The following is a 26,179-nucleotide window of genomic DNA, read 5'->3' as shown; positions in this document are numbered from 1 at the left end:
TTTTCATAGAGCCAAGACTTGAGTTTGTCTGCTCTGGCATTTCTAGCTCTGGGTATGAAGAGAACACAAATCGTACACGCGGCCATACTATGGCCCTCACCCAGGCAATAAACACAAAGGGTGTGCTCATCGGACTTTGGCATCTTAGAGCCGCACTTCTGACATTTTTTGAAGATCGCGGCATCCGAAGACGACATTTTAAGGTTTAAACGTGTCCGGTAGAATGAAATTGGAAATACTTCACCACAGATCAGTAAGAACGACTAGCGAAGCTGGAAAGGTCCTTTCCCGAATGGCGGCAGAGAAAGAACTGAGGGAATACGGGGGCGCTCCGTTTCGGCGGGAAAACGGATGTGTGCGCAGACGGAGCGGCGCCCCCTATTCTAGCCTTTAGAAGCTATGGAATCTTCCCGGCGGCAGGCCTGCGCATGCGCAATCCCCCCAATGTGTGCCTGCACAGAAGACCTTGGACAAACAACAGTTACAGGTAAGTGAAACACTGTTTTTTTACCGCCTGTACCTCCAGCTCCGAACCAGCCTTCTACTTCGGCTCAGCAGCCTGTGGTTCCACAGAACTGGTGGCCCCAAAAATGGCCAATGCAGACTCCGGCCCAATGGAACCCTTATATGATGCCTTGGTTCTCTCCTGCTTATCAGCAACAAGCAGTTCCGTGGTCAACTTCGTTCCAAGCTCAGCCTCCCGTTCCAGGCCCAGCTGGGGACTCTCAGTTTTCAGCCTGTGGTAGTGGATCGGACTCTGACAAGGATTCAGCACACTACCGTTCCGATGTTGGGTCCGAGACTCCCTCGGATCCATCGCCTGACGAAACCTTTAGTGGACTCCCGATTTCTCCTAATGAGGATGTCCGGGATTTTGCGGATCAGATGGTGCACTTGGCTAAGTCCTTGGAGGTTGACATCACCTCTTCTACCCCTAAGCCCAAAGAGAAGATTTTGGTGCCGATCTATTCTGACGCTCCAATGACCATTTCGTTGCCTGTCCTCTCGGACTTTATGGACAATGCTAAACGAGTTGGGGAGAAACCCTCTACTGAGCGCCAGGCGAACCCTCCGGGGCTCTAGCCTGGCAGGTGAAAAGAGAGAAGGGTTCCTGCCTTAATGTAAGCACTTGCGTTCACTGAAGTCCAACAGCCATATCAAGAGACAAAAGTCCAAAAGAGTTGGTTTATTGGTAACAGATATGCAGAGCTTAGAAACCAAAAGGCACCCACCATCACTGGCTGCTCAGGAGGCAGTTTGGGATGCCAGTTCGGGGCAGTGACATGAGGTTTCAGGAGGCTGACATGGAATACAGGGTGTACACGCCTCAAAGTCTTAGGCAGGGTCAGTTCCACGGTTACTGGGTTGATTATTCGAGCAATAGGATACGGACCCACACACTTGGCACTGAGTTTGCCACACGGGCGGGTAGACCATAGATTCTTGGTGGAGAGGTAAACTACGTTAAAGTTTGGGCTGGGGGAGCGATGCTTATCCGCTTGAGTTTGGTATTTCCGTTTGGCTCTTTCCAAGTTCTTGACCAGCCAGGGCCAAGTAATGTGGACAGCTTGGACCCAAGACTCCACATCCGCACCCCCCTCCTCCCCAGAAACATCAACCCGGCCAACGGGACTGAAATCCTGACCATACACAGCATAAAAAGGACTGAAACCAGTAGATTGATGTGCAGCATTGTTATAAGCGTATTCAGCAAAAGGTAAAAATTCAACCCAATCATCCTGATGGTAATTAACATAACGCAGATATCATTCTAAAACAGCATTTACTCGTTCAGTTTGTCCATCCGTCTGGGGGTGAAACGCACTTGACAACCCCTGCTCCACCCCCACCAACTTGAGAAAAGCTTTCCAAAACTTGGCGACATAGCTCCCCCCGTGGTCGCTGATTATCTTACGCGGAAAGGAATGTAAACGAAAGACATGTGACACAAAGAGGCGGGCCAACTTTGGGGCGGAGGGTATACCAGCGCAGGGAACGAGATGTACTTGCTTGTGGGTGGAGGGAGGAGCCCAATCGAGCACAGATTGTATCTTAGCAGGGTCCATGGTGAGGCCCTGGTGCGAAACTATGTAATCCAAGAAAGTTAGTTGTTTCTGGTGGAATTCACACTTGGACACCTTAGCATAGAGTTGATTGTCTCTGAGACACTGTAACACTTCCCTGACCGGAGCAACATGCTCATCCATGGAATTAGAGTAAATAAGGATATCATCAAGATAAACCACCACGCCCCGATATAACAAATCATGGAGGACCTCGTTAATGAGCTGCATGAAGACCCCCGGAGCCCCTTTTAATCCAAAAGGCATCACCAGAAATTCATACATTCCGAAGCAGCTAAAGAAAGCTGTGAGGGGTTCGTCTCCGTCATGAATCCGGACTCTAATCTTCGACTAAGTCCAGTTTGGTGAAAATGCGCCTCTCCTTAAGTTGTCCCAAGATATCCGAGATCAGCGGGATGGGGTAGGCGCTAGTTTGGGTGACTGCGTTGAGTTTTTGAAAGTCAATGCACAAGCGCAAGTCACCCGTCTTCTTACGGACAAAGAAAGCGGGGGCTGAGCTGGGAGCGGTTGATGGCCGAATGAACCCTCGAGCAAGATTTTTATCCAGAAAGTCTCGCAGTACAGCGCGCTCGGAAACGCTCATAGGGTAAATTTTACTTTTAGAAAGTTTGCAGTCTCCCACCACTTCAATCGCACAGTCCGTTCTGCGGTGGGGGGCAATGCATCGCATTATTTCACATCAAAAACATCCTCAAATTCTCGGTATTCATCGGGTAATTGGGTTGACGGCAGGGCATCGGAGGCTAAGGCCGAGTCGGGTGGAAGGACTACCGTGACCTCGTGTCGATGCTGTTTACAAACAGGGTCGGTAAACGTAATAGTATCAGCCTTCCAGTCTATGGAGGGACCGTGCCCTTTGAGCCAGTTGATTCCCAGAATGACCTCGTATCGGATAGGAGCTATGGTAAAGTCTATCTGCTCCCAATGAGAACCAATGCCCATCGCTACTCCCCGTGTGCAACGGTCGACCGGACCCCCTTTAAAGTGGCTGCCGTCCATTTGGGCGAATTTGACGGGAGCCGGTAGATTCTCGGACTTGACTTGAAGAGCTGCGAAAGTGGCCTCATTGATTAAAGAGCGCCCGCAGCCGGAATCTATGAGTGCTTTGACATGTAACTGGGGGCCCTTTTTATAATGTAACAGTACGTCCACATATTTTCGACTTCACTCACCATAACAGGAGCCTTGGGTTTTGCAGAAGGAGCTGCAGGGGTCTGCGGGGATGCTCCACTCACCACAGACCATGTCCATTTTTTGACAGGTCAAGAGGAGATTCCAGGTTAAGAGCTGGGGAATCCCAGTGATGGTCCTCGTCTGAAGAAGGAGAGCCGTCCCTCAATGGGGCACTTGTAATCCGGGACCCTGTGGGGTCAATAGGCGCAGGGAGCCTGGATGGTTCCCCGACATGAAGTGCAGAGGGTGTGGGTCGTCCCGGCGCTGCACTGCGGGTGGCCGCGGTGCCTCTGCGTTGAGGTCATCCCCGAGCTCGGGGAGGTGCGTCCGGTCGAGCGAGTTCTGGACGTTGAGGACAGGCTGCTGCAAAGTGGCCCATAATACCGCAAATGAGACAGGCTCCCCTCTGGAATCGGGACTCGCGATCCAGAGGGAGCCGTGTTGGTCTCCGCGGGCTGGGAGCCGAAGGTTTGGGGGGAGGTTTCTGACTGCCCCTCTCTTTGGTCTGATTTCGGACTAGGGAAACGAAGCGCCGGCGGCTTTCTACATCCTCTGCCAGTAAAATCCAATCCTCAAGGGTATCTGGTATAAGACCAGTTCAGAATGTCCGGGTGCAAAGCTTCTCAGAAGTAGTGGATAAGGGTAGCTTTGGGCCAGTCCACTACTTTACTCGCGAGTCACTGGAATTCATCCGCGAATTCCCGAACCGGAGAGGAGCCTTGCCTGAGTTGCAAAAGTTCTGCTTTGGCTCTCTCTCCCATGAAGGGATCCTCAAAGTGCCTCCTCAAGGAAATACCAAACTCAAGCGGATAAGCATCGCTCCCCCAGCCCAAACTTTAACGTAGGAGACTTGGTTTACCTCTCCACCAAGAATCTACGGTCTACCCGCCCGTGTGGCAAACTCAGTGCCAAGTGTGTGGGTCCGTATCCTATTGCTCGAATAATCAACCCAGTAACCGTGGAACTGACCCTGCCTAAGACTTTGAGGCGTGTACACCCTGTCAGCCTCCTGAAACCTCATGTTGCCGCCCTGAACTGGCATCCCAAACCACCTCCTGAGCAGCCGGTGATGGTGGGGGGGAGGAGCATTTTGAAGTTGCCAAGATCCTAAATTCCTGCTTACATCAACGGTTCTCTTCAATACCTTGTTCGCTGGAAGCACTTCCCTCCTGCCTATGACGAGGGGGTACGCTCCCGTGATGTGTCCGCCCCCCGTTTGGTGCACGCATTCCATCATGCCTACCCCGACAAATCAGCCCCTCGACATGGGAGGGGGCCTTGAGGGGAGCAGAATGCCAGGCTGTCTGTAAACACCTCGCTTCGCCTTGACTTCAAGGCTGTTTTCTGGCGCAGCTGCCAGTTGCTTTGCTTAGCTTAGTTTCCCAGGGTCTGAGGTCCGTGGGAGCTTGGTATTTCCAGACTGCCTCTGTAATCATGATGTGGCTGCAGTTCTGTGTCTGTAATTCTCCGTATAACCAAGTGTGCCCCCATCCCCCTTCGTTCCTGCCTTAATGTAAGCACTTGTGTTCACTGAAGTCCAACAGCCGCATCAAGAGACAAAAGTCCAAAAGAGTTGGTTTATTGGTAACAGATATGCAGAGCTTAGAGACCAAAAGCGAAGCAAAGCAATTGGCAGCTGCGCCAGAAACAGCCTTGAAGTCAAGGCGAAGCGAGGTGTTTACAGACAGCCTGACATTGTCTTTGCTCCCTCATGTAACTATCTACATGATGCAGGAATCGGTGCAGAGTCTCAACCGAACCGTCATAAGAAATCTTCAACTTGGGTTGCCTCCATGGGATTGGGGGTGCAGGTGGGTCTCCAGGAATTGGTGCCCCTGGTACTCCCGGTGCACCCGGTAGCAACGGTAGGGCAGGGACTCCTGGCACAACGGGTCCTCTGCCGGGCGCAACGGGTCCTCTGCCGGGCGCAACGGGTCCTCCGCCAGGAGCAACGGGCCCTCCACAAGGAGGAACCACTGGCGCAGCTGGCTGCTGTGGCGGCTGTTGTGGCTGTTGCTGTGGTGGCTTCTGCGGCGTAGCTGGAGCTGGGGCAACGGGCACGGTTTGGGCCCGTTGTCACGGAGTACTAGGGCCAGTTGGTCTTGTAAGCACGCCACCTGTTCCATAAGGTCCTGATTCTGGCTCCGCAACAGAAACACATCGTCGCCGGCACCGCCAGTGCAGTGGGATTGGCTGGCCCGTAGGTTAGTAGCCCAGAGTGATTCCCCACCGTATAGGTCCTCCTCGTCGGAATAATCCGGTACATCGGATAAAGTTCCCGCGAACCTACTGGCGTGTTGGACGCTGCGAGATGGGACGAAAGTCGGGGAGAACAAGGAAAATCCATAGCCCCCAGTGTTTCGAGGGCATGTGCCGAATCGCTCCCGTTCGGCGGCCAAACATTCCTTCTCCTGTTCAGCCTGAGCCTTGGCCGTGGCATCCACCACGGCCTGCGCCTGATCTTCAGCCCTCTTGCGTTCAGCCAAGGCCTGGTCGGCCTCAAGCTTAGCGGCAAGGGCTGTGGTAACCAGTGGGAGAGCCTCCAGTTCCAATGTCAAGAGGAGTTCAGAGGGGTCGGTAAGATCCAGTATCGGCTGGATCTGCACCGCCAAGTTTGCCGAACCAGCACCGAAGTCAGGGGTCAGATGCTTTGTGATTTCAGCCACAGAAATCGTGGCCGAGGTCTTGCCCTGGAAGAGCACAGCCACCCGTGTTGCCACCGCTTTTGCCTCCACTTGGCAAAGCTGGGGATCCGGCGTGGCTGGAGTCGCCATGTCTGGCGATGCAGGAGGACGGGTCAGGACCCCTGCCTGATCCAACTGCATGTCACTGGAGGTTAGTCCTGCCAACAAGCTAGTTAGCAACTGTAAATCCTCCGCCGCCAATCGAGCGTCCTCCACCAACCAGTCCAAGGTGTGGAGGTCTTGGCGGGCACTGGTATCCGCAACTTAGGACGTCCAGGGAACTGTTGTGGCTAGAGAACGCCACTGAGCCCGAACAAGTCCATTCAGGCGATTGACTTCCGTGTCAGTACGATGTATCTCGGCTAAAACATCCCGTTCTTGGTCCGGGTCGTCGTCTGCCGTCCCCAACGGAAGGAACCAAGGATGGGAGCCTTCCAGGGCTCCGGGTAGGAACCCACCACCCGGGGAGTGATTCTGCTCCCACCCGGGTCCCGGGCGAACCGCACGGGGCTCCAGCCACGGGTAGGTAACTCTGAGAGCACCGTCCCAGCTCCTTTGTGAGCGCCAGGCAAACCCTCCAGGGCTCTAGCCTGGCAGGTGAAAAGAGAGAAGGGTTCCTGCCTTAATGTAAGCACTTGTCTTCACTGAAGTCCAACAGCCACATCAAGAGACAAAAGTCCAAAAGAGTTGGTTTATTGGTAACAGATATGCAGAACTTAGAGACCAAAAGGCAGGAACGAAGGGGGATGGGGGTACACTTGGTTATATGGAGAATTACAGACACAGAACTACAGTCACATCATGATTACAGAGGCAGTCTGGAAATACCAAGCTCCCACGGACCTCAGACCCTGGGAAGTTAAGCTAAGCAAAGCAATTGGCAGCTGCGCCAGAAAACAGCCTTGAAGTCAAAGTGAAGCGAGGTGTTTACAGACAGCCTGACACAAAGTGGAAAACATCTATAAGATCCAGCCATCTGAGTGCAAATTCTTGTTCTCGCATCCTCCAACCTCATCAATGATAGTAGTGGAGGTTCAGGCTAAACATCGCCAGAGCATCAATTCTACTCCTGTAGATAAAGATAGCAGGAAAATTGATGTCCTTAGCCGAAAGGGCTATTCTGCTGACGCCCTTGGGTTCCTTATAGCCAATTACCAGGCTTTTATGGCTGCGTATCAAGGTTACTTATGGAACCGTATGAGTACGTTTATGGAGTTTCTACCTGAGGAGCAGAAATCCTTAGCCAAAGTTGTGATGACTGAAGGAATTAAGTTAGCCAGCAACCAAATGAATGCGGGAAGGCATGGTTCGGATTGCGCAGCCAGGGCTATGGCTGCCTTTGTATCTCTCCGAAGGTTTTCTTGGCTCCGTTCTACCAGCCTATCCCAAGATGTAAAGAATCACATCGAAGATTTACCTTTCGATGGTAAAACTTTGTTTGCTGACTCGACTGATGAGGCGTTGAAGCAATTGAAGGCCCAGAAACAGCCAGCCAGGTATATGGGGGTTTCAGCACCACCTTCTACCACTTTCCAGTGGCCTCGTTTCTCCTATAGGGATCGCCAATCCCAGAATCGTTGGCCTCGTCAGGGACAGAACCAGCCCTCATATTGGCAGAATAGGCCTTACCAACCCTATCAACCTTACCAACCGTACCAGAGCAGGCGTAGGCCCAACAGACCTCGCAATCGGGAATAAGGCCGCTTCACCCAAGCAGGGCCAGAAACCTGCTTTCTGACTAGAGGTGGAAGGGATACCCTCTATGGTTCAGTTTGGTGACCGCTTGGCCCCTTTCTTGCAGTTGTGGCAGGCTATTACTACTGATACTTGGGTTCTCCACATTGTTCAGTTTGTTTACTCGTTGGAGTTGGTTTCATTGCCCTTCCTGAGGTCTCCTCCACAGCCGTCTCCTCTGCCGCATCCTGCTTTGGGGCAAGCTTTGCAAGAACTGGTCGTGAAGGGAGCAGTTCAATTTTTACCTGTGGACTCCCTGGGTTCTGGGTTTTACTCCAGGTTGTTTTCAATTGAGAAAAAAGATGGAGGCCTCCAGCCCATCCTCGATCTCAAGTGTTTGAATAAGTTTTTAGTCATTAAAAAGTTTTGAATGTTAACTGTGCAACATGTTCTCGCTTTATTGAACCCTGATTGGTGGTTTACCGTTATCGATTTGAAAGATGCTTATTTCCACATTGCAATTTCTTCTGAGCATCGCAGGTACCTCCGTTTTGAGGTGGGCGGCCATTACTTCCAGTACTCTGTACTCCCATTTGGCCTTTCTACCGCCCCACATGTCTTCACCAAGTGCATGGTGGTAATTGTAGCACACCTTAGGTCCCAGGGCATAATGGTGTACCCTTATCTCGATGACTGGCTTATCACTGCACCCACAAGCCTCTTGGTTCTACTTCATACTCAAACTACTATAGAATTGTTACATTCCCTGGGGTTTTTTTGGTCAATTTTGATAAATCCAAGCTGGACCCTTCTAGGCTTACCCAGTTTATAGGGGTTATCCTGGATTCTTCCCTTGGAAGAGTGTTTTTACCGGAAGATAGACGTTGTGCCATTAGGAAATTGGTTTTAAATTTCCAATCAGTCCGTTTTCGCCCTGCTCATGATATCCAGGTGCTCCTGGGTTTAATGGCCTCCACTACTGCAGTGGTCCCTTACGCCAGACTGCATATGCGCCCCCTACAGAATTGGTTCGTCAGAGTGTTTAATCCCTTTGCTCATTCACAATTTAAGAAATTCTCGATTCCAAGAGCTGTCCTTAGATCACTTACCTGGTAGTCCATGGAGGGGAATTTTGCCTCTGGTGTCCCATTTGGAATTTTTGTACCTACTAAGGTGGTTACCACTGATGCTTCCCTGTTGGGTTGGGGTGCTTGTTGTTAGGACCTCTCCACTCAGGGGATGTGATCCCAATCTGAATCGTCACTGCATATTAATTTGCTCGAGTTACGGGCTATTCGGTATGCTCTTTTCTTTTTTACAGAATCTCTTCAGGGCAAGCACATTCTGCTCCAGACAGACAACACCACCGCGAGGGCTTATGTCAACAGGCAGGGTGGCACGGTCTCCCGGTCCCTCTGCAGGGAGGCCACACGGATTTGGGAGTGGGCCCGCCTGCACAACGTGACCCTGCAAGCAGTACACATTGCGGGGTCCGTCAATGTGTTAGCAGACGATCTGAGCAGGAACTTCACACCTCGTCATGAGTGGTCACTGCATTGGGATTACCTAACACCTCTGTTCCTGCGTTGGGGGTTTCCCGATGTAGACTTATTTGCGACCTTGGACAACGCCAAGGCGCCAATCTTTTGCTCCAGAGCAGGTTTCAACGCCGACTCCATAGGAGACGCCTTTGCAATCCCATGGGACAAAGGGCTGTATTATGCCTTCCCTCCCTTGTCCCTTTTGGTGAAGGTCATCAAGCGTATCCAACAGTGCAGAACTCACTGTATCTTGGTTACCCCATTTTGGCTCTGACAGGTTTGGTTCCCAACCATTATGACACTAGCGCGGGGCATCTGCCATCTGTTCCCTCTGGCTCCCGACCTGTTGTCCCACAGGGGCACTCTCCACCCAGATCCCGACAGGCTCCGTCTGACAGCATGGCGGATTCTGCCGCAGGAGTGACTTTTCCCGCGAATGTGTTAAAGGTTGTTCTTAGTTCTAGGAAGCCTTCTACTTGTTATTCCTACACTTGTAAATGGTTCCGGTTTTCCCAATGGGCTAAGGCTCAGGGCTTGCGACCCCATTCAGCTCCTTTACCTAAAGTTTTAGAGTACTTGTTAATAGGGCTGTCGATTTGGTTCGGCCCGAACCGAAAAACAGCCGAATTTCCCCTGATTCGGCGGTTTTTAGTTTGGGACGAACCGAAATCAAATATGGCGGGAAACCGGGGGAGCCGAATTCAGCGAGTTCGGGAGTTCACGAATAAATCCGGCAAATTCGGGGCCGTCAGTAAGCAGCATTCTCCTCCCCCAGCCAATCGGTGGCCAAGCTGGGTGGTCTTCTGGCCAGTCAGTCAGGATTGAGTACTGAAGGAATGCTGCTGCACGGCCGGGCCGGAGAGAGAGAGAGTGAGAGAAATCCTCGTGTGTGTGTGGGGGGGTGCTTGTGCACATTCGCTCCTTTCCGTGGCTGCAGGGGGCGCATTTTTGGGGGTACAGACCCCAAACTTTCAGTGGAGCTTCTGACAAGCCTTCTTAAGAGATCCCCGAAGTTTTGTAAACATTGGATCAGGGGGTCCTGAGATATGGGCTCCCCCCTTTTCTCTTTCCGTGGCAGCAAGGGGTGCATTTTTGGGGGTACAGACCCCAAACTTTCAGCAGAGCTTTAGACGAGCCTTCTTAAGAGACCCCCCAAGTTTTGTAGATTTTGGGTAAGGGGGTCCCGAGATATGGGCTCCACCCCTTTTCCCTCCCCCCCTTTTCCATTTCCGTGGCTGCAGGGGGCACTTTTTGGGGGGTGCAGCCCCCAAACCTTCAGGATATCTTCAGATGAGCCTTCTTAAGAGACCCCCCAAGTTTTGTAAAGATGGGTTCAGTGGGGGCAGAAATATCGGCTCCCCCCTTTCTCTTTCCGTGGCTGCAGGGGGTGCATTTTTGGGGGTACAGACCTCATACTTTCAGCGGAGCTTCAGACAAGCCTTCTTAAGAGACCCCCCAAGTTTTGTAAACATTGGGTCAGGGGACCCCGAGATATGGGCTTTCCCTTTTTCCCTTTTCCCTATTGGGATGAATGGATCACCCGATCCTGTAGTCATCTCCAGAGCAAAACGTCCCATGCTTAAATGGAATCGTCTTGGATTACCCAGTCCTTCTCCCAGACCCTCTTGATGGAACAGAAGACAGCCACAGTAAGACCCCTTTGGGGGCTTTAATCTATACTTTTTCTCCTGTGTGTGTGTGTGTGTGTGTGTGTGTGTGGGAAAGCAGAGTCTGTGTGTATGTGGGGAGGGAGCAATTTCGGTGGGTGGGTGGGGGAAGCCAAAGGGGGCTTTTGCCCGTTCTGCCTGGGGTGTGTGTGCCCCCTCGAGTCTCTCTCTCCCTGGTTTGAGGGGGGGCTTCAGTTGTATGTCCTCAGGTTTTCCCTCATTCATACGACGGTTAGGTCTATTTTGATGCTTGCTAAAACTGGTTTTCAAATGGTGACTTAAAGAATGTATTTGCCTGGTCCCGAGTCCCATGCAAAAGGGGAAATTCCAATCCTCTTGCTCATTATGCATAGCTAGCTGCCTCTGTCCCTTTCCATGGTTTGCAAACTCCCAGGTGTCAGGTGTTGCTTTGCATGTTTGCAAAGGTGTTGCTTTGCAATTGTGTTGCTTTGCAGTTGTGTTGCTTTGCAAACTTCTTAGCACCTGCCCCGCCCTTTGCATGTTTGCAAAGGTGTTGCTTTGCAGTTGTGTTGCTTTGCAGTGTTACTTTGCAGTTGTGTTGCTTTGCAAACTTCTTAGCACCTGCCCCGCCCTTTGCATGTTTGCAAAGGTGTTGCTTTGCAGTTGTGTTGCTTTGCAAACTTCTTTGCACCTGCCCCGCCCTTGCTCTCATCAGCTGTTCTATTTTTGTAGGATTCTTGTTTGTCTGATAAGTAGGGTTGAGTCTCTCTAAGTTCTGGGGCAAAACTTGTTGAGATTCCCCCTTTGAGAAACCTCACACAGGAAAAAGTGTGATCCCAGTGTTGTTGTATTAGTTCAACTAGATGCCTGTTTCAGAATCTCCTGGTCTAAATGTTCCTTCCTGTGAACTTCTCCCCTTCCTCCAACTGGCAGGGCACCAAGTCAGTCCTTTGCTTTTCCTTGACCATATCATACAGGGCTTGGCTGCACTTGTCAAATTCCAGAGATCACGTCGCTTGCTTGGGGTGTGCTACATTGTTGTCAAGGTAATACAAGTCTTAAAAAGCAGATTTGTTTGTAGTATAAAATATCATTATTCAGTAGCAGTACAGACTAAATAAAAAAAATGTTGCCTTTTTGTCTCTGAAGGTGTCGCTATTAGTGGTTGTAGAAATTGGCGTTTTCCCACTCATCTGTGGTTGGTGGCTAGACATATGCTCACTGGTAAGATAAGCATTTATTGGGCAGTAGCTGTATTATATTCCATTCTAAAGACAAAAGTTATGCTTGAAGTTATGATGGCCCAGTATTTAAAGTCGGAACAATAGTACATTTTTGTGCATAAGGGCATAGTAACTATTAGGAAATTACTGTTCCTAAAGGCCTGCGCATTAGCTAGATTTGCTGAAAACACATCTGCCACTGGGGGAGGAGGATTCTTGCTTTGAGTTCTTACACTTTAAGTACTTCATTTTAAAGTCTTCATTTCTGTGTTGAAAGAACATTTTGCATGAATACTATACAAAATCAGTTCTCAAATAGTAACACAGCTTCTCAAATAGTAACACAAAAATCTTGTTATATAAGATCTTGTTGAGGAGCTGCATGCCTTTTCTTTAATACTAAATGCCTGTTACAACTGAATATTTGCAACTATATTATTGTAAAAGATTGTACAGTTCTGCCTGCTGTAGAGTTCTAGGTTTTGCTTTCAGTGTTTCATATGGTTTCTCCTAGGAAATGTTTGATGCTACTTTGAAGGACAGGGAGTTGAGCTTTCAGTCTGCCCCTGGTACAACAATGTTCCTCCATTGGCTAGTGGGAATGGTGTATGTCTTCTATTTTGCATCCTTCATCCTCTTGTTGAGAGAGGTAAGTTTTGTCTAGGCTGCAATTTGCTGAAAACACATTTGAAAAATCCTGTCAAATCAGTTCTGTGACTTCTTGCATTTGACATGCTGAAACAAACCAAAAAACAGAAACAAGTCAGACTCCTGCTGTGCAGATCTCTGCACGTGGCTTGCACCTGAGTGTAGATCACAGAGTTGGCTGCTGGATGTACAGTCGCAAGGAGCCATGCCTTGCCATACTGTTTATTCATTAGATTTATACCTTGGGCTTAGGGCGAGCACATTTATTTATTTATTTATTTATTCCAGCAAAATAAATACTCATACGATGCGAATCAACATCAAAACATATAGATAAAACTTTAAAAACTATACACCTATCTAAAATTCAGATGGTGCCTCCATTCCAAACTAGCACCTATAGTCGTCCCCAAGAAGGTGGTTGTCTTAAGGATGGCACTCAGAAAAGCCAGTAGCTACCCAGAGGACTACAAGCCCAACAACAAAAGGGCTACGGGGATGGAGAGGACTTAAGCACGTAAAAGGAAAGGGAAGGGAAAAAGAAAGGGGAAGGAAGGGAAGGGAAAGGGGGGGATGAGAGGTCAGCTAATCCACATAACCGTCACAGGCCTCAGCCATATGCCTGGTGGAACATCTTTGTCTTACACTCCCTGCAGAACTGAGTTCGGTCCTACAGGGCTCGGGTCTTGTTTGACAGAGAGTTCCTCCAGGCTGGGGCCAGAGCCGAAAAAGCCTTGGCCCTGGTCGAGGACAGCCAAATGCTTCTGCGGCCAGGGATACCAGATCGCTGTTTCAGAGAAGCATAATGCTCTCTTGGGGGAGATGGCCTACTCCACAAGAGTTTTCACTGTGCAACTGTGGGTGAGAGGTTGGGCTGCATTTCATACTGCTGCTGGGAGCTGGATGTAAGTGCTGCAGTGCCTCACAGTATGTTTTGCAGAGTCTCTGTGCTCTCTCTGCCATTGGCTGAGGGGAGAAGAATGTGTCTGGCAAATCTGGGAAGGGAAGGGGAAATTTCACACATCAGAGACAAGGAGGGCAGAGCACAAGCATACATGATACATCTCCAAATAATGGGGACAGAAGATCTACATTGAGAGGATTTGTTAGTCTGTGTTGCTAGATGTTGCATGCAAATTGCACGTCATAACTCATATTGTGTGTTGAGGCACCATTTATCTACAGTTAGGCTACATTTATCTTCTCGTTGTGCTGGATTAGCCCATTGGTCACTATTATTGTACATTTACTGTACTGTTCCGTGACATAGAGCAGGAGTCGTCGTCCTGTTTGTGGCTTCCTAGAGGCACCTGGTTGGCCACTGTGTGAACAGACTGCTGGACTTGATGGGCCTTGGTCTGATCCAGCAGGGCGTTTCTTATGTTCTTAGGAGTCCAGTGATACCTTAAAGACTAAAAAAAATAATTCCGTTGTAAGCTTCCTTGAGTCAGAGCTCACTTCACCAGTTGCTTTGGAGATGCAGCGACCCTAATGGATTGTAAACTCCAGTGACGGATTTCTACCACCTATGAATATGATGTGGCCGTATTATACATATTTTGAATGGGAAGGTTCCCAGAAATGTAGAGACGTTCACTATGATGATTGCTGCTTAGCGCTGTTGCACGCCATGGTGTCCTCAGTGGTTCTGCCAAAATGCTGGGAGAATGTGAAAGACCTGCCCACGTGTCTGCTCCACTGTCGTAACCCCCTGTACGCAGACCCATCCTGAGTTGCCGTACCTTTCGTTCCCATTACCAACCCCCCAAGCCAAGCTTTGGACTGCTTCTTCTGTACATCACTGAGTCGCTACCTCTTCCCCCCCTCCTCTTCCTCTGCTCTCCCCACTTTGCCAATACCTGTGCATCTAAGTCTAAAGCTCCATTAAGTCGTTTCCCCATGGCCAAACAATCTATTGTCATGATGTGGAAGTGGCTCCTTTTGGGGCAGGTAATGGAGAGGGAGATAGTGTTTTGGCTGGCCTTCATGCCATGATGAAAAGTAATTGAGTCTGTACAGTTTCTAAAAATAAAAGCTGAATGATAGGAAAACTTTAATTTCAAACCTTTTAATCATTCCACTGTCAATGTAGCTGCCTATATTTTCCTTTCTAGTGTCCTTTTCCTTTTTTCAGGTACTTAGACCAGGTGTCCTGTGGTTTCTGAGGAATTTAAATGATCCAGACTTTAATCCAGTTCAAGAAATGATTCACTTACCTATTTATAGACATCTCAGGAGGTTTATTTTATCAGTGGTAAGCATTTCTCCAGCTTGTTGAAATTATGGTGGTGTTATTACAGCTACTGTTTGTTATTGTTGATGTTTGTTTTTCTTCACTTATTTGTAATCCCCTTTGTGGAAGAAACTCTGGAGTAGTTATAGTTTTAGGTGCCCAAGACACTAATATTATCCCAAATGCTGTGTGTGTTAAGTACAATCAAGTCGCTTCCGACTCATGACTACCCTATGAATCAATGTCCTCCAAAACATTCTGTCTTTAACAACCTTGCTCAGGTCTTGCAAACTGAGGGCCGTAGCTTCCTATGTAGAGACAATCTTGTTGCATCTTCCTCCTTTCCTGCTGCCTTCAACTTTTCCTACCATTATTGTCTTTTCCAGTGACTCTTATCTTCTCATAATGCTATTTCCCAAATACAATTTCATGCAAAAGGATTGGATCTTTCAGGAAACATTTTTTTTAAAGCTTAAATTTCAGCAATTATAAAACTATCTATACTGCAGCTCTTTTTCCTGGGTATTTGTTGGAATTGCTGTGCTTTCTATTACTTAAAAAATAGTTGTGAGCCAGTCATTTTAATGATGCCACAATAGGGTGCTTTTTGCACTCTTAGCACTGGAGACTATCAGAGTCGAGCAGAAATATCTCATCTAGAAAGAAAATAGTTACTTTTTAAAGTTCACTCTGTATTTTGCAGGTCATTTGGGTAACTGGAAAATACATAATATATGTAATAAGTAATGTAGCTAATATAAGTAATGTTTCCATTGAAACTAAATTAGTTTCTGAGCTGACATGGTCCAAACGATTTCAGAGGCTGAGGCACATTGCAATCCCAAGCTCCTGGCCGCTTGCTGCCCATGAGTGGTTCCACGAGCTTGGTCCCTGCGGCCAACCTGTGCCAGCTTTGCTTCACGGGCAGGAGGAGGCCCTTTCCCCAAGCAGGCAACTTGTTTATGAAGGCTTGAAAATGCAGAGGATGGGAGGAGCTGATACGGGGCAGGGAGTCCAGTGAATGTGAGGAATAAAATCATCCATTAGCAATAGGGAGAAGGGGATCAGTGCTTGTTCTAGAATACAGCTCTTCGGGAAAGTGGGAATGTTGTATGTTAATGTACAAAATGTACAACATCCATTATGGTATTTCTTTCTTGTTGCAGATTGTCTTTGGGTCAATTGTCTTGCTCATGCTATGGCTTCCTATACGAATTATCAAATACCTCCTGCCTAATTTTCTCCCTTACAATGTAATGCTTTACAGGTAAGATTACTTCCTCAATTTTTTTGTATCTTCTGACTGCAGATACATTTTTCTATGCTCATATGAACTGCTAGAGTGTTCCCAATGCACAATATGTAATTGTGTCTACTTGATTGTAATGGCCTTTGGCTATATACAATAAATCTGTTCCTACCTACCTACCAATGCACAATATGTTGTGTTGATTTTTTTTAATCTATGTTTTTCTCAGTTTTTACATATGGGAAGATTGAAGAATGGTAGAATTGTTTTTTTTTTTAATATAAGTTCTGCTGGAACAAAAGATGCTCCATTAAAGCTATCATTTGTAGGATTACTGAACATGTTATCCAATTTTTTTACTTTATAAACTTGTTTGAGCCCTTTGGATAATGGGGTATATATATTTTTAAACACCCTGCAGTACTTTTCCATGTAACTACAGAATTACTTGGCTACCTGTGTGTGTGTGTGGGGGGGGGGGGAAATCAATCAATAATTATTTAATAATTATGCCTCTGTAACGTCAGTGTTGAGAGGGTAGTTTCAGGATCTCTTTTCCTCTTTCCCACAGTGACGCTCCTGTGAGCGAACTTTCCCTCGAGCTCCTCTTATTGCAGGTGGTCCTGCCAGCGTTGCTTGAACAAGGACACACAAGGCAGTGGCTGAAGGGGCTTGTGCGAGCCTGGACGGTCACTGCGGGCTACTTACTGTAAGTGCAGGCTTAAGCATTGTCTTGGGTGGAATAACCTAAACGGAGCATTAAGTGTTTGCAGTTAAATAATGTTCTGATAGAGTTCAAATGGTAGAATAGGTGAGACGTAGTTTAGAAAGTCTAGTTTGTGTAAATCAACAGTTGGAAGCTATCTTTTGCTATTGTCTTTCTTCACTGCTGTGGTTATGTGAGTATAGAATCTGTTAGTTCATTATTGATTAGTCCTTGACTTTTCAGTTGTCATTTTTAGTTTATGGAGCTCATTCCCCTGAGAGGCTTGCCAAGGTTGTTCCTTGAGGTGGCTTCGTTTTAGGCAGCCAGACCTGATTTCCTGCTGTTGAGCAGGATGTGTGGACTTTTTTCTCTGTTGCTGCTCTCTTAACTGATCCTCTTTTAGCCGCTTTGGGGTGATGGCGCATGTGTGTGTTACTTGGTGGTGGTATTCACCCTTCTGAACAAATGCCTTGTGCCTTTTAGTGTGCGTGGAAAATAGAGATGTGAAAGCCTGGGGAGAAAAAACAGAAGAATTCTGGGGTGGGGGGAGAATTTTCTTTCCTGTAGCCATTTTTTCAGTTTTCCTGGAGGTTTTGGGTACTGAAAAAACCTCCTATTAAATATTTTCTCTTTTAGAATGAGTGAAATTTTTTTAAAGGCGCACAGTCACAGTCGCCTTTACTGGCATAAAATCAATACAGAGAGTGACTACATAATAACATAAAATTGTTGCAATTAGGCATAACTGAGGAGCTTAAAACAGCAGTAAATAAAGAAATGCTAAAGTTGATAAAACCATCTAGTTAACTTGATGTTGAACTTTCACAGCAACTCTCAGGAATTGTGCCGCATTCTCCAGCATATTTGGGCGAGTGATGGTTCCATAGAAAAAGAACATTAAGGGCATCAAAAGAATTTAACTTATTTGTCAAAATAGGACTTAAAACTTTACTGCAAATTACTATATAGAAATAGAAAAGAACGTGTACAATTGATTCAACGCAGTTGTTACCACAAGGGCAAAGTCTATCTGAGAGGGGTTTTTTCTGAAATCTTCCTTCCAAATTCGCAGATGGCACGATGTTAAATCTAGCAAGGGATAAGGCTCTGCGTTGATGTGGATCATAACGATGGTGCAAATACGACACTGGCTGATATGTATTGAATTGGATCCCTAAACTTAACAGAGAGCACGTTTTGTTGGCAGCACTATTGAGGTTTTGAAATCCAATCTCTAATAGTCTGTGTTTTATTGTTTGAAATGCTTCTGTATCCGAGAGCGTAAGCAATGAAACCAATGGTAAACCAATGGATTTAATTTTACTCTCAATATAAACTAACCAATTAGAAAAAAGCGGTTCCAGAAGCATATAGTGAATGAGGGAGGAGGGCTCAGCCTTGAAATATAGGTGTAGACAGAATTGGACAGTGATAAGCCACGCTCCAGTTTCGAATGACACTTGACCAGTTTCCAAGCACAAACTTGCACATGGAACAAATGTGAAGATTCAGACATTATCAATCACATTTATTCATGATGTGATCACAGATCTTAACAATTCGACTACACCCTAAAAAATTCACACATGTGGAACATAATTAGGCATCCCCAGTATTTTTCAGAGAAATTTGGCTTGAATACATTTTATTGATTGTTCGACTTCTCCAATCCATATTGGGATGCCGTACAACAGTTGTGAACTTACTTTGGCATTGAAAACCTTTAGTGCAGCAGGTATGTATGGTTCCCTCAAAGAAAAAACGAGTGATATCCAATGTACTGAATTCTGCTGGTTTTGTTACAAACTTACAGTTAGTTTTCCAGCAGGCATTATATTGAAAATAAATGCCAAGATGCTTAAAATATTTAACCTGCTCTAATGAATTACCACCCTGACCTGGATGGCCCAGGCAAGCCTGATCTCGGCAGATCTCAGAAGCTAAGCAGGGTTAGCCTTGGTTAGTATTTGGATGGGAGACCACCAAGGAATACCAGGGCTGCTGTGTAGAGGAAAAGGTAAAAGGTAAAGGTCCTCTGTGCAAGCACCGGGTCATTCCTGACCCATGGGGTGACATCACATCCCGACGTTTACTAGGCAGACTTTGTTTGCGGGGTGGTTTGCCAGTGCCTTCCCCAGTCATCTTCCCTTTACCCCCAGCAAGCTGGGTACTCATTTTACCGACCTCAGAAGGATGGAAGGCTGAGCCAACCTTGAGCCGGCTACCTGAAACCAACTTCTGTCGGGATCGACAGGTCGTGAGCAGCGCTTTTGACTGCAGTATTGCAGCATTACCACTCTGCGCCACAGGGAAGGCACTGGAAAACCACCTGTTAGTCTCTTGCCATGAAAACCCCAAAAAAGGGGTCGCCATAAGTCGGCTGCGGCTTGACGGCACTTTACACACACAGACACACACACACACACACTGAATTACCACTAATTTCCCACCTGAATAGTTTCCAAGACCTTGAAAACATAAGTACTTTAGATTCCGCATAATTCCATACGAGTCCATCAGTAATGCAGTATTCCTGACAACGGTTCAATAAACGCTTCAGGCCAACATTTGTACGTGACAGTAAGACTGCATCATCAGCGTATAACAAAAGAGGGACATGAATAGAACTAAGTTTAGGATAATGGCCATCAACCCCTCTTAAGGAAGGGGCCAAATCATTTAGAAATAGGTTGAACAGATATGGAACTAAGATGCAGCTCTGTTTAACCCCTATATTGATGGTGATTTTGGGGGTTAGCTTGCCAATGGGGTGCACTTAACTTGACAACTTGTGGAGGTATATAACCTTCTAATAAGAAAAAGCAATCTCCTATCAATATTAATTCCAATTAATTTGTCCTATTATAGATCTCTTGGTATGGAATCAAAGGCTCCCTTCAGATCCAGGAAGGCTGTATATAGCTTGGTTTTTCTAGAATATTTAATAACTAGGTGAGAAAGAACAATACAGTGATCTAAAGGCAAGGTGGGCATGCTGTAGACGCAGAAAGCTCTTAAATACACTTCCGTATCTAGAAAGGTAGCTAATTTTCATGTGGGGCTTTCATTGCTTTTCAGCTGTTGCATACCTTCTTGTTGTCCTTTTGACCTGATTTATGGTTAGCCTTGTGGGTTGACCTTTTCGCCTCTCTCAAACCACTGTGCACATATACCCACAAATTGGATAAGAAGAAGCTTACTGCCCTACCTTGCTGGAGGGGGGAAAAAGCAGAAGAAGGTGGGGCAGAAATCACACCAAAGCCTCAGAGGAAAACTCTGCAAGTTCCTTTGAGAACCGAGCTCTCGTTAACCAGATAGCAAAAATTAAGGAACACGTACTAAGATAGCGTAGGGTGCATCAGCTTGCAGTTTTATCTTAAGCATTGGGTATAATTGCAGTTTTGCTTATAAAAAACCAAGTCGTTTATAACTTTTAAATTCCATAAATATGTCAAATGTTGCAATTTTATATGCTAAGTACGTTATAAATGAAGCTGTTTTATGTTGTTAAAGCAGTACATTAGCTTAGGTGTGATAGGACAGTAAGTAATTTCCCCAGAATTTGTTTTTTTCCCATGGCTTCAAAATTTCCAGGAATTTTTCGTTTCTAGTGGAAAGACAGGAAGATAGGAGCCCCGTGGCGCAGAGCTGGGGGTAAAGGGGAGACGACTGGGGAAGGCACTGACAAACCACCCCATAAAAGCAAAGTCTGCCTAGGAAACATCGGGATGTGACGTCACCCCCATGGGTCAGGAATTATATTTTAAAATATCAGACAAGATATTTTAAAATATCAGAATGAAAATCTGAGCCTTTGAGACACAACTGTGAGGGTTCCAGGTGGCGTCTTCACTATCTGAGGCTGCATTTAGGTGTCACAATGATCTCCAGTGGAGCTGCGGTGTACGGGAGTGGGGCATGTTGCTATGCTTGTGCCTCGTGTTCCTCCTGTTTGAACCCAGCTCTTCCCACCCCCCGGCTTCTGAATGCAGGTGCACTTGTGAATTGGAGTTGGAGCAGCCAGATACTGGCTTAATCATGGCTTAATCCAGGTTTAGAATCCTGGATTACACCAGCTCCAATTCATCAGGGTTGTGGGGTCCAGCGATTGTTTCAGATCTGGAATCCTTAATCATATGTCAGGGAGGGAGGGAAGTGTGCAATATTAGCCACCGGCCACGTTTGTGCATGTGATTGTGTTCTTTGTTCATAAAAACCATAGGCAGTTTTCATACATTCTTAAATATTGTTCCAGGGATCTGCATTCTTACTTACTCGGAGACCAGGAAGAGAATGAAAACAATGCCAACCAACAACCTAACAACCAACCTGCTCGCAATAATAATGCCATTCCAGTCGTGGGAGAAGGTCTTCACGCAGCCCACCAAGCCATTCTGCAGCAAGGAGGACCTGTGGGGTTCCAGCCTTACCGGAAGCCTTTAAAATTTCCACTCAGGGTAGGTGGTTTTAAAATGTCCCCCCCCCCTTTGTACATAGCACAGCTCATTGGATTCTTAAATGAGGCGGTTAAAGAACGGGAAGGCGCCTGGCGAGGATGGGATTCCCCCCGAATTTCTTTCTTTCTTTTTTTAATTTTTTATTGCTTTTATAATGAAACATACAAAATAATAATAATAATAATAATAATAAAATCATAATCCAATACAACAACAAAAAACATAAAATACACAAAAACATATACAGAGCACTAATACGCTACTAATACATTATTGTTTACTATCTTTACTTTTAGAAAAGCCTATAGTCCCCTAAACCCTACCACCCACCATTGTGCCCTTCACCATTGGACTTCCGGCGAAGTGTTATGACAGTATATAAAAACTTATTATTATAATCATTAATTAAAAATCACATTGAACTATAATTCATTAACTATACCTTTAAAATCCATTTTTGCCAATTTATCCCAATATGCGGCGGCCTTTAACCATGTATGTTTAAATTCATCCATATCTTTACCATGTAAAGAATCTGTAATTTTGACCATCCGCATATACATTCATAGTTTTTCTCTCCACTCGTTAATTGAAGGTTTATTTATTTGCTTCCATTTTTTAGCAATTGTAATTCTTGCTGCAGCAAAACTGTATTGACATATGACTCTGTCACCTTTATCTAAAACTTTTTTTGGAATACCCAATAAGCAAAAGGCGGAATCTTTTTTTATTTTTAGTTTAATCAGATTATTAGTTTCATTCAAAACTAATCTCCAAAACCTCCTAATTTTTTTGCAGAACCACCAAACATGCATAAATGTACCTGTATCTGTTCCACATTTCCAACAAAGAGCTTTATCATCTTTTTTCATTTTACTTAATAATACTGGAGTTATGTACCATCTATAAAACATTTTATATAAATTTTCTCTTATTTCATTCGTAATAGTAAATTTAAATTCCTTTTTCCACAAATTTTCCCATATCTCCAAATCTATATTGTAACCTAGATCCCTCATCCATTTCACCATCACTGGTTTAATCCTTTCCTGTTCTAAATTCATTTCTATAAATGCTTTATAAATCCTTCCTATCAATCCTTTATTACCCTTTGATAATATAATCTCAAATTTAGATTTGGCTTGATTAAAACCTAACCTGTTATCTTTACTAAATACATCCCTTAGTTTATAGTACATAAACCAATCTTTAATTTGAAGTTCTTCTCGAGATTTCAACACCCATATCCCGTCTTTATATTTTATCATTTCTCTATATTTATTACAATCCAAATTTAAATGTGCACCTCTTCTCATAAATGCTTCAATGGGGTTAATCCAACCAGAAGTTTTACTTTCAAGAAAACCTTTATATTTATTCCACGGGAGTAATAATTTTTTCCTAATAATATGGGAATTAAATTCTTTATTTACTTTCTCCTTCTCATACCATAAATATGCATGCCACCCAAATCGCAGTTTAAATCCTTCTAATTCTAATAACTTCGGATTCTCTACGAGAATCCAATTTTTTATCCAGGTGAAACAAGCTGCTTGATAATACATTTTCGAATCCGGCAATCCCAACCCTCCTGTTTCTTTTAACTCTATTAAATTATTATATGCAATCCTATGTCTTTCTTTACCCCAAAGAAACCTCAAAATATCTTTCTTCCAATCTTCAAATATCTGAACACATTTCACTATTGGTAAATTTTGAAATAAAAAAAGCATTTTAGGTAATAACATCATTTTAATTACTGAAATTCTTCCCCACAATGATAACGGCATTTTTTCCCAACTTCTCAAATCTTTCTTTATCTGTTGCCATTGATTTACATAATTGTATTGAAATAAATTAAGATTATTATTCGATATCCATATACCTAAATACTTGACTTTATGTTCTATATTAAATCCCATCTTTTTAATTAATATTTGTTGTTGTGAGAGAGTCATATTTTTAACCAGTATCTTAGTTTTAGTTTTATTAATTTTAAAACCTGAAAGCTTTCCATAAACCTCCAAAATTTTATTCCATCTGTCAATTTGCTCAATCGGATCAATCAAAAAACATACTAAATCATCAGCATATGCTCTAACTTTATATTGATTTCTCCCTATTCGTACACCAACTACTTCATTAGTTTTTCTAAGATTATTCAATAACAATTCTAATACTAAAACAAACAGCAAAGGGGAAAGAGGACATTCCTGTCTCGTTCCCCTTTGAATTTCAATCTTCGGTGATAATGATCCATTTATAATCAAATTGGCAGATTGTTGAGTATATACACTTTTTATAGCAATTTTAAAATTCTCACCAAAATCCAAAAACTCTAATACCTTGATCATAAACTGCCAATTTACATTATCAAATGCTTTTTCCGCGTCCAAAAATATCATAGCTATCGGGGTTGTATCTTGTTCCGCATATTCTAAAACTATTACCACCCTTACATTCTGACTGATCAATCTTCCTGGTAAAAATCCTGCTTGGTCTTCATGTATTAATTGATTTAATACCCTTTTCAGTCTAGTAGCTAAAATTGCAACAAATAGTTTATAATCAGTATTTAGTAATGAAATCGGTCTATAATTTTTAACTTCCGATATATCAGAATTTGCCTTTGGTATTAGTACTATGTTTGCTTGTTTCCATGTTTGAGGGATAATACCCTTTGTCAATCCTAAATTCATCACCTCCATTAAATAGGGAATTAACTGGTCTTTAAATACTTTGTAATAAGATGCGGTAAATCCGTCTGGTCCTGGGGATTTATTTAGTTTACTTTTACTTATTGCTTCTTCTAATTCTTCTTTAGTTACTGGAGAATCCAGCAATTCTTTATTTTCCTGTGTTATTTTTCCCCAATCCCATTTAGTGAGATATACATCCATATCTATCTCTGAAACTACATTTTTTCTATATAAATTTGTGTAAAATTCCACAAATGTTTATATTATCTCATCTTTAACTCTTGTTATCTTGCCCTTCCTTTTAATTTGAGTTATTGGTACTTTTTTATCTTTATGTTTACGTTGCCATGCTAGCATTTTACCCGGTTTGTTAGCATGTTCAAAAAATCTTTGTTTATTATACATAACTTTCCGTTCGATTTCTTCCGCAATTAAAAATTCATATTGATGTTGCCACTTTCTAATCTTATCAAGCTGTTCCTGTTTAGATATTTTATCCTGCAATCTACTAAGCTGTCGTTCCCCTTGTTTTATTTCATCTAATATATGTTTTTTCTTTGTCTCCCTTTCCTTATACCATCTTGTATTTTGTTGAATTAATAGTCCTCTAATTACTGCCTTATCGGCATCCCAAACTATATCTTCCCGGGTACCCTTACCTGTATTTTCATTAAAATAATTCTGTACATCCACCTTCAATTTATCCACTATTTTAATATTTTTTAAAAGAAAATCATTAATTATCCAGGGTTTATATCCTCTATCTCCTATTTTAATTTTTACTGATACCGCATTATGATCTGATAACACCTTAGGCAAAATCTCTGAGTTTTCTGATCTACCTATCAAACCTTTCGAAAGCCATAACATGTCTATCCTGGAATGTGTAAGATGCCTCTGTGAAAAAAAAGTATATCCCTTCTTATTACCATTTGTTAATCTCCAGACATCAAACATATCCCATTGATCTATAAGAGCATCAAAACCCCCCGGTAATTTACCTTCGCTTTTTGCTTTTTCCCAGACCTATCTATCTTAGGTACCATTACTCCATTAAAATCCCCCATCCATATCATTTTTTCTGTAGCATATTCAGCTAGTAACGTTGCTAGTTTGTCATAGAATGCTTTTGATTAATGTTAGGTGCATTCGGGGATTCCCCCCGAATTTCTTAAAAAACATGAAGAATGGTGGGTCCCTTTTTTGGCAGCTCTGTTCATATTCCAAAAGCCTGGGCAAGGGCGGTGGTGGTTCCTTTCTTTAAGAAGGGGAAGAGAGACAATCCCAGAAATTACAGCTCAATTCGTTTATTAAGCATTATTGGTAAGATTTACGCAAGACATTTTTTGGACAAGTTTGCAATGTGGCTTGATCAGGAGAAGATCATTGTACAAGCCCAGGCAGGTTTCAGGGAAGGTAGAGGAGCAATGGATCACTGTATAATTCTCCAACATCTAATAGAAAAATACAGTTCTAAAAAACTGTCTTCGCTTTATGCCACTTTCGTAGACTTTAGGACCGCCTTTGACTCAATTTCAAGGCCCTGGTTATGGGACAAGCTGGAAGAATCTTCTATAGATAAAGAGGCTACTTTTTTTAATATGGGCATTACATTCGCAGACAGCAATTAGAGTAAGGTGTAATAGAAACGGGAGCCTTACAGAACCAATTAAAACCTCTAAGGGAGTCAGACAGGGCTGTCTACTTGCCCCCTTGCTGTTTTCTTATTACATCAATAACCTAGCCAGTTACCTGAACTCTGAGGAATTTCATCCTCCTAAAATAGCGAGGCAAAGTATTCCGGTTTTACTTTATGCAGATGTCCCCTGTTGGGATAAAAAGAGCACTGGCGACCCTGGCTGTCTGTTGCACCAAGGAATCACTTACAATAAATGAGAGGAAAACCAAAGTGGCAGGGCGTATGGGAGCCATCGAAGAAGGGAAGCCTGGGCTTTAGATGGGAAAAGAATCGAACAGGTCAAGACATCTAGATATCTGGGAGTGACCTTCCAGGAGAATGGATTATGAGTGGAGCACCACAAACAGGTTGCGATTCTTGCAGAGAGATCATCTTATAACATACTAAAATTCTTTTGGACAAAAAGAGCCTTCTACACTCCGGCGGCTCTAAAACTTTTTCAGGCTAAGTCAATTAGTCAGAAGCAATATGGGGCAATGCT

General features: G+C 44.6%; 1 protein-coding gene across 1 annotated transcript in view; it reads left to right on the top strand.

Moving 5' to 3' along the window:
* Positions 1 to 26,179, top strand: part of MARCHF6 (membrane associated ring-CH-type finger 6) — a 110,069-nt gene that overhangs the window by 35,882 nt on the left and 48,008 nt on the right. The window contains exons 13-19 of the mRNA XM_056862930.1: positions 11,762 to 11,830; positions 11,934 to 12,008; positions 12,522 to 12,656; positions 14,790 to 14,909; positions 16,055 to 16,155; positions 16,709 to 16,846; positions 21,099 to 21,300. Of these exons, the coding sequence (XP_056718908.1) occupies positions 11,762 to 11,830; positions 11,934 to 12,008; positions 12,522 to 12,656; positions 14,790 to 14,909; positions 16,055 to 16,155; positions 16,709 to 16,846; positions 21,099 to 21,300 (840 nt within the window). The remainder of the gene's footprint in view (positions 1 to 11,761; positions 11,831 to 11,933; positions 12,009 to 12,521; positions 12,657 to 14,789; positions 14,910 to 16,054; positions 16,156 to 16,708; positions 16,847 to 21,098; positions 21,301 to 26,179) is intronic.

This window comes from Euleptes europaea, chromosome 17 (assembly GCF_029931775.1).
Source record: "Euleptes europaea isolate rEulEur1 chromosome 17, rEulEur1.hap1, whole genome shotgun sequence".
Lineage (NCBI taxonomy): Eukaryota > Metazoa > Chordata > Lepidosauria > Squamata > Sphaerodactylidae > Euleptes > Euleptes europaea.
This window is presented reverse-complemented; position numbering and strand designations above follow the sequence as displayed.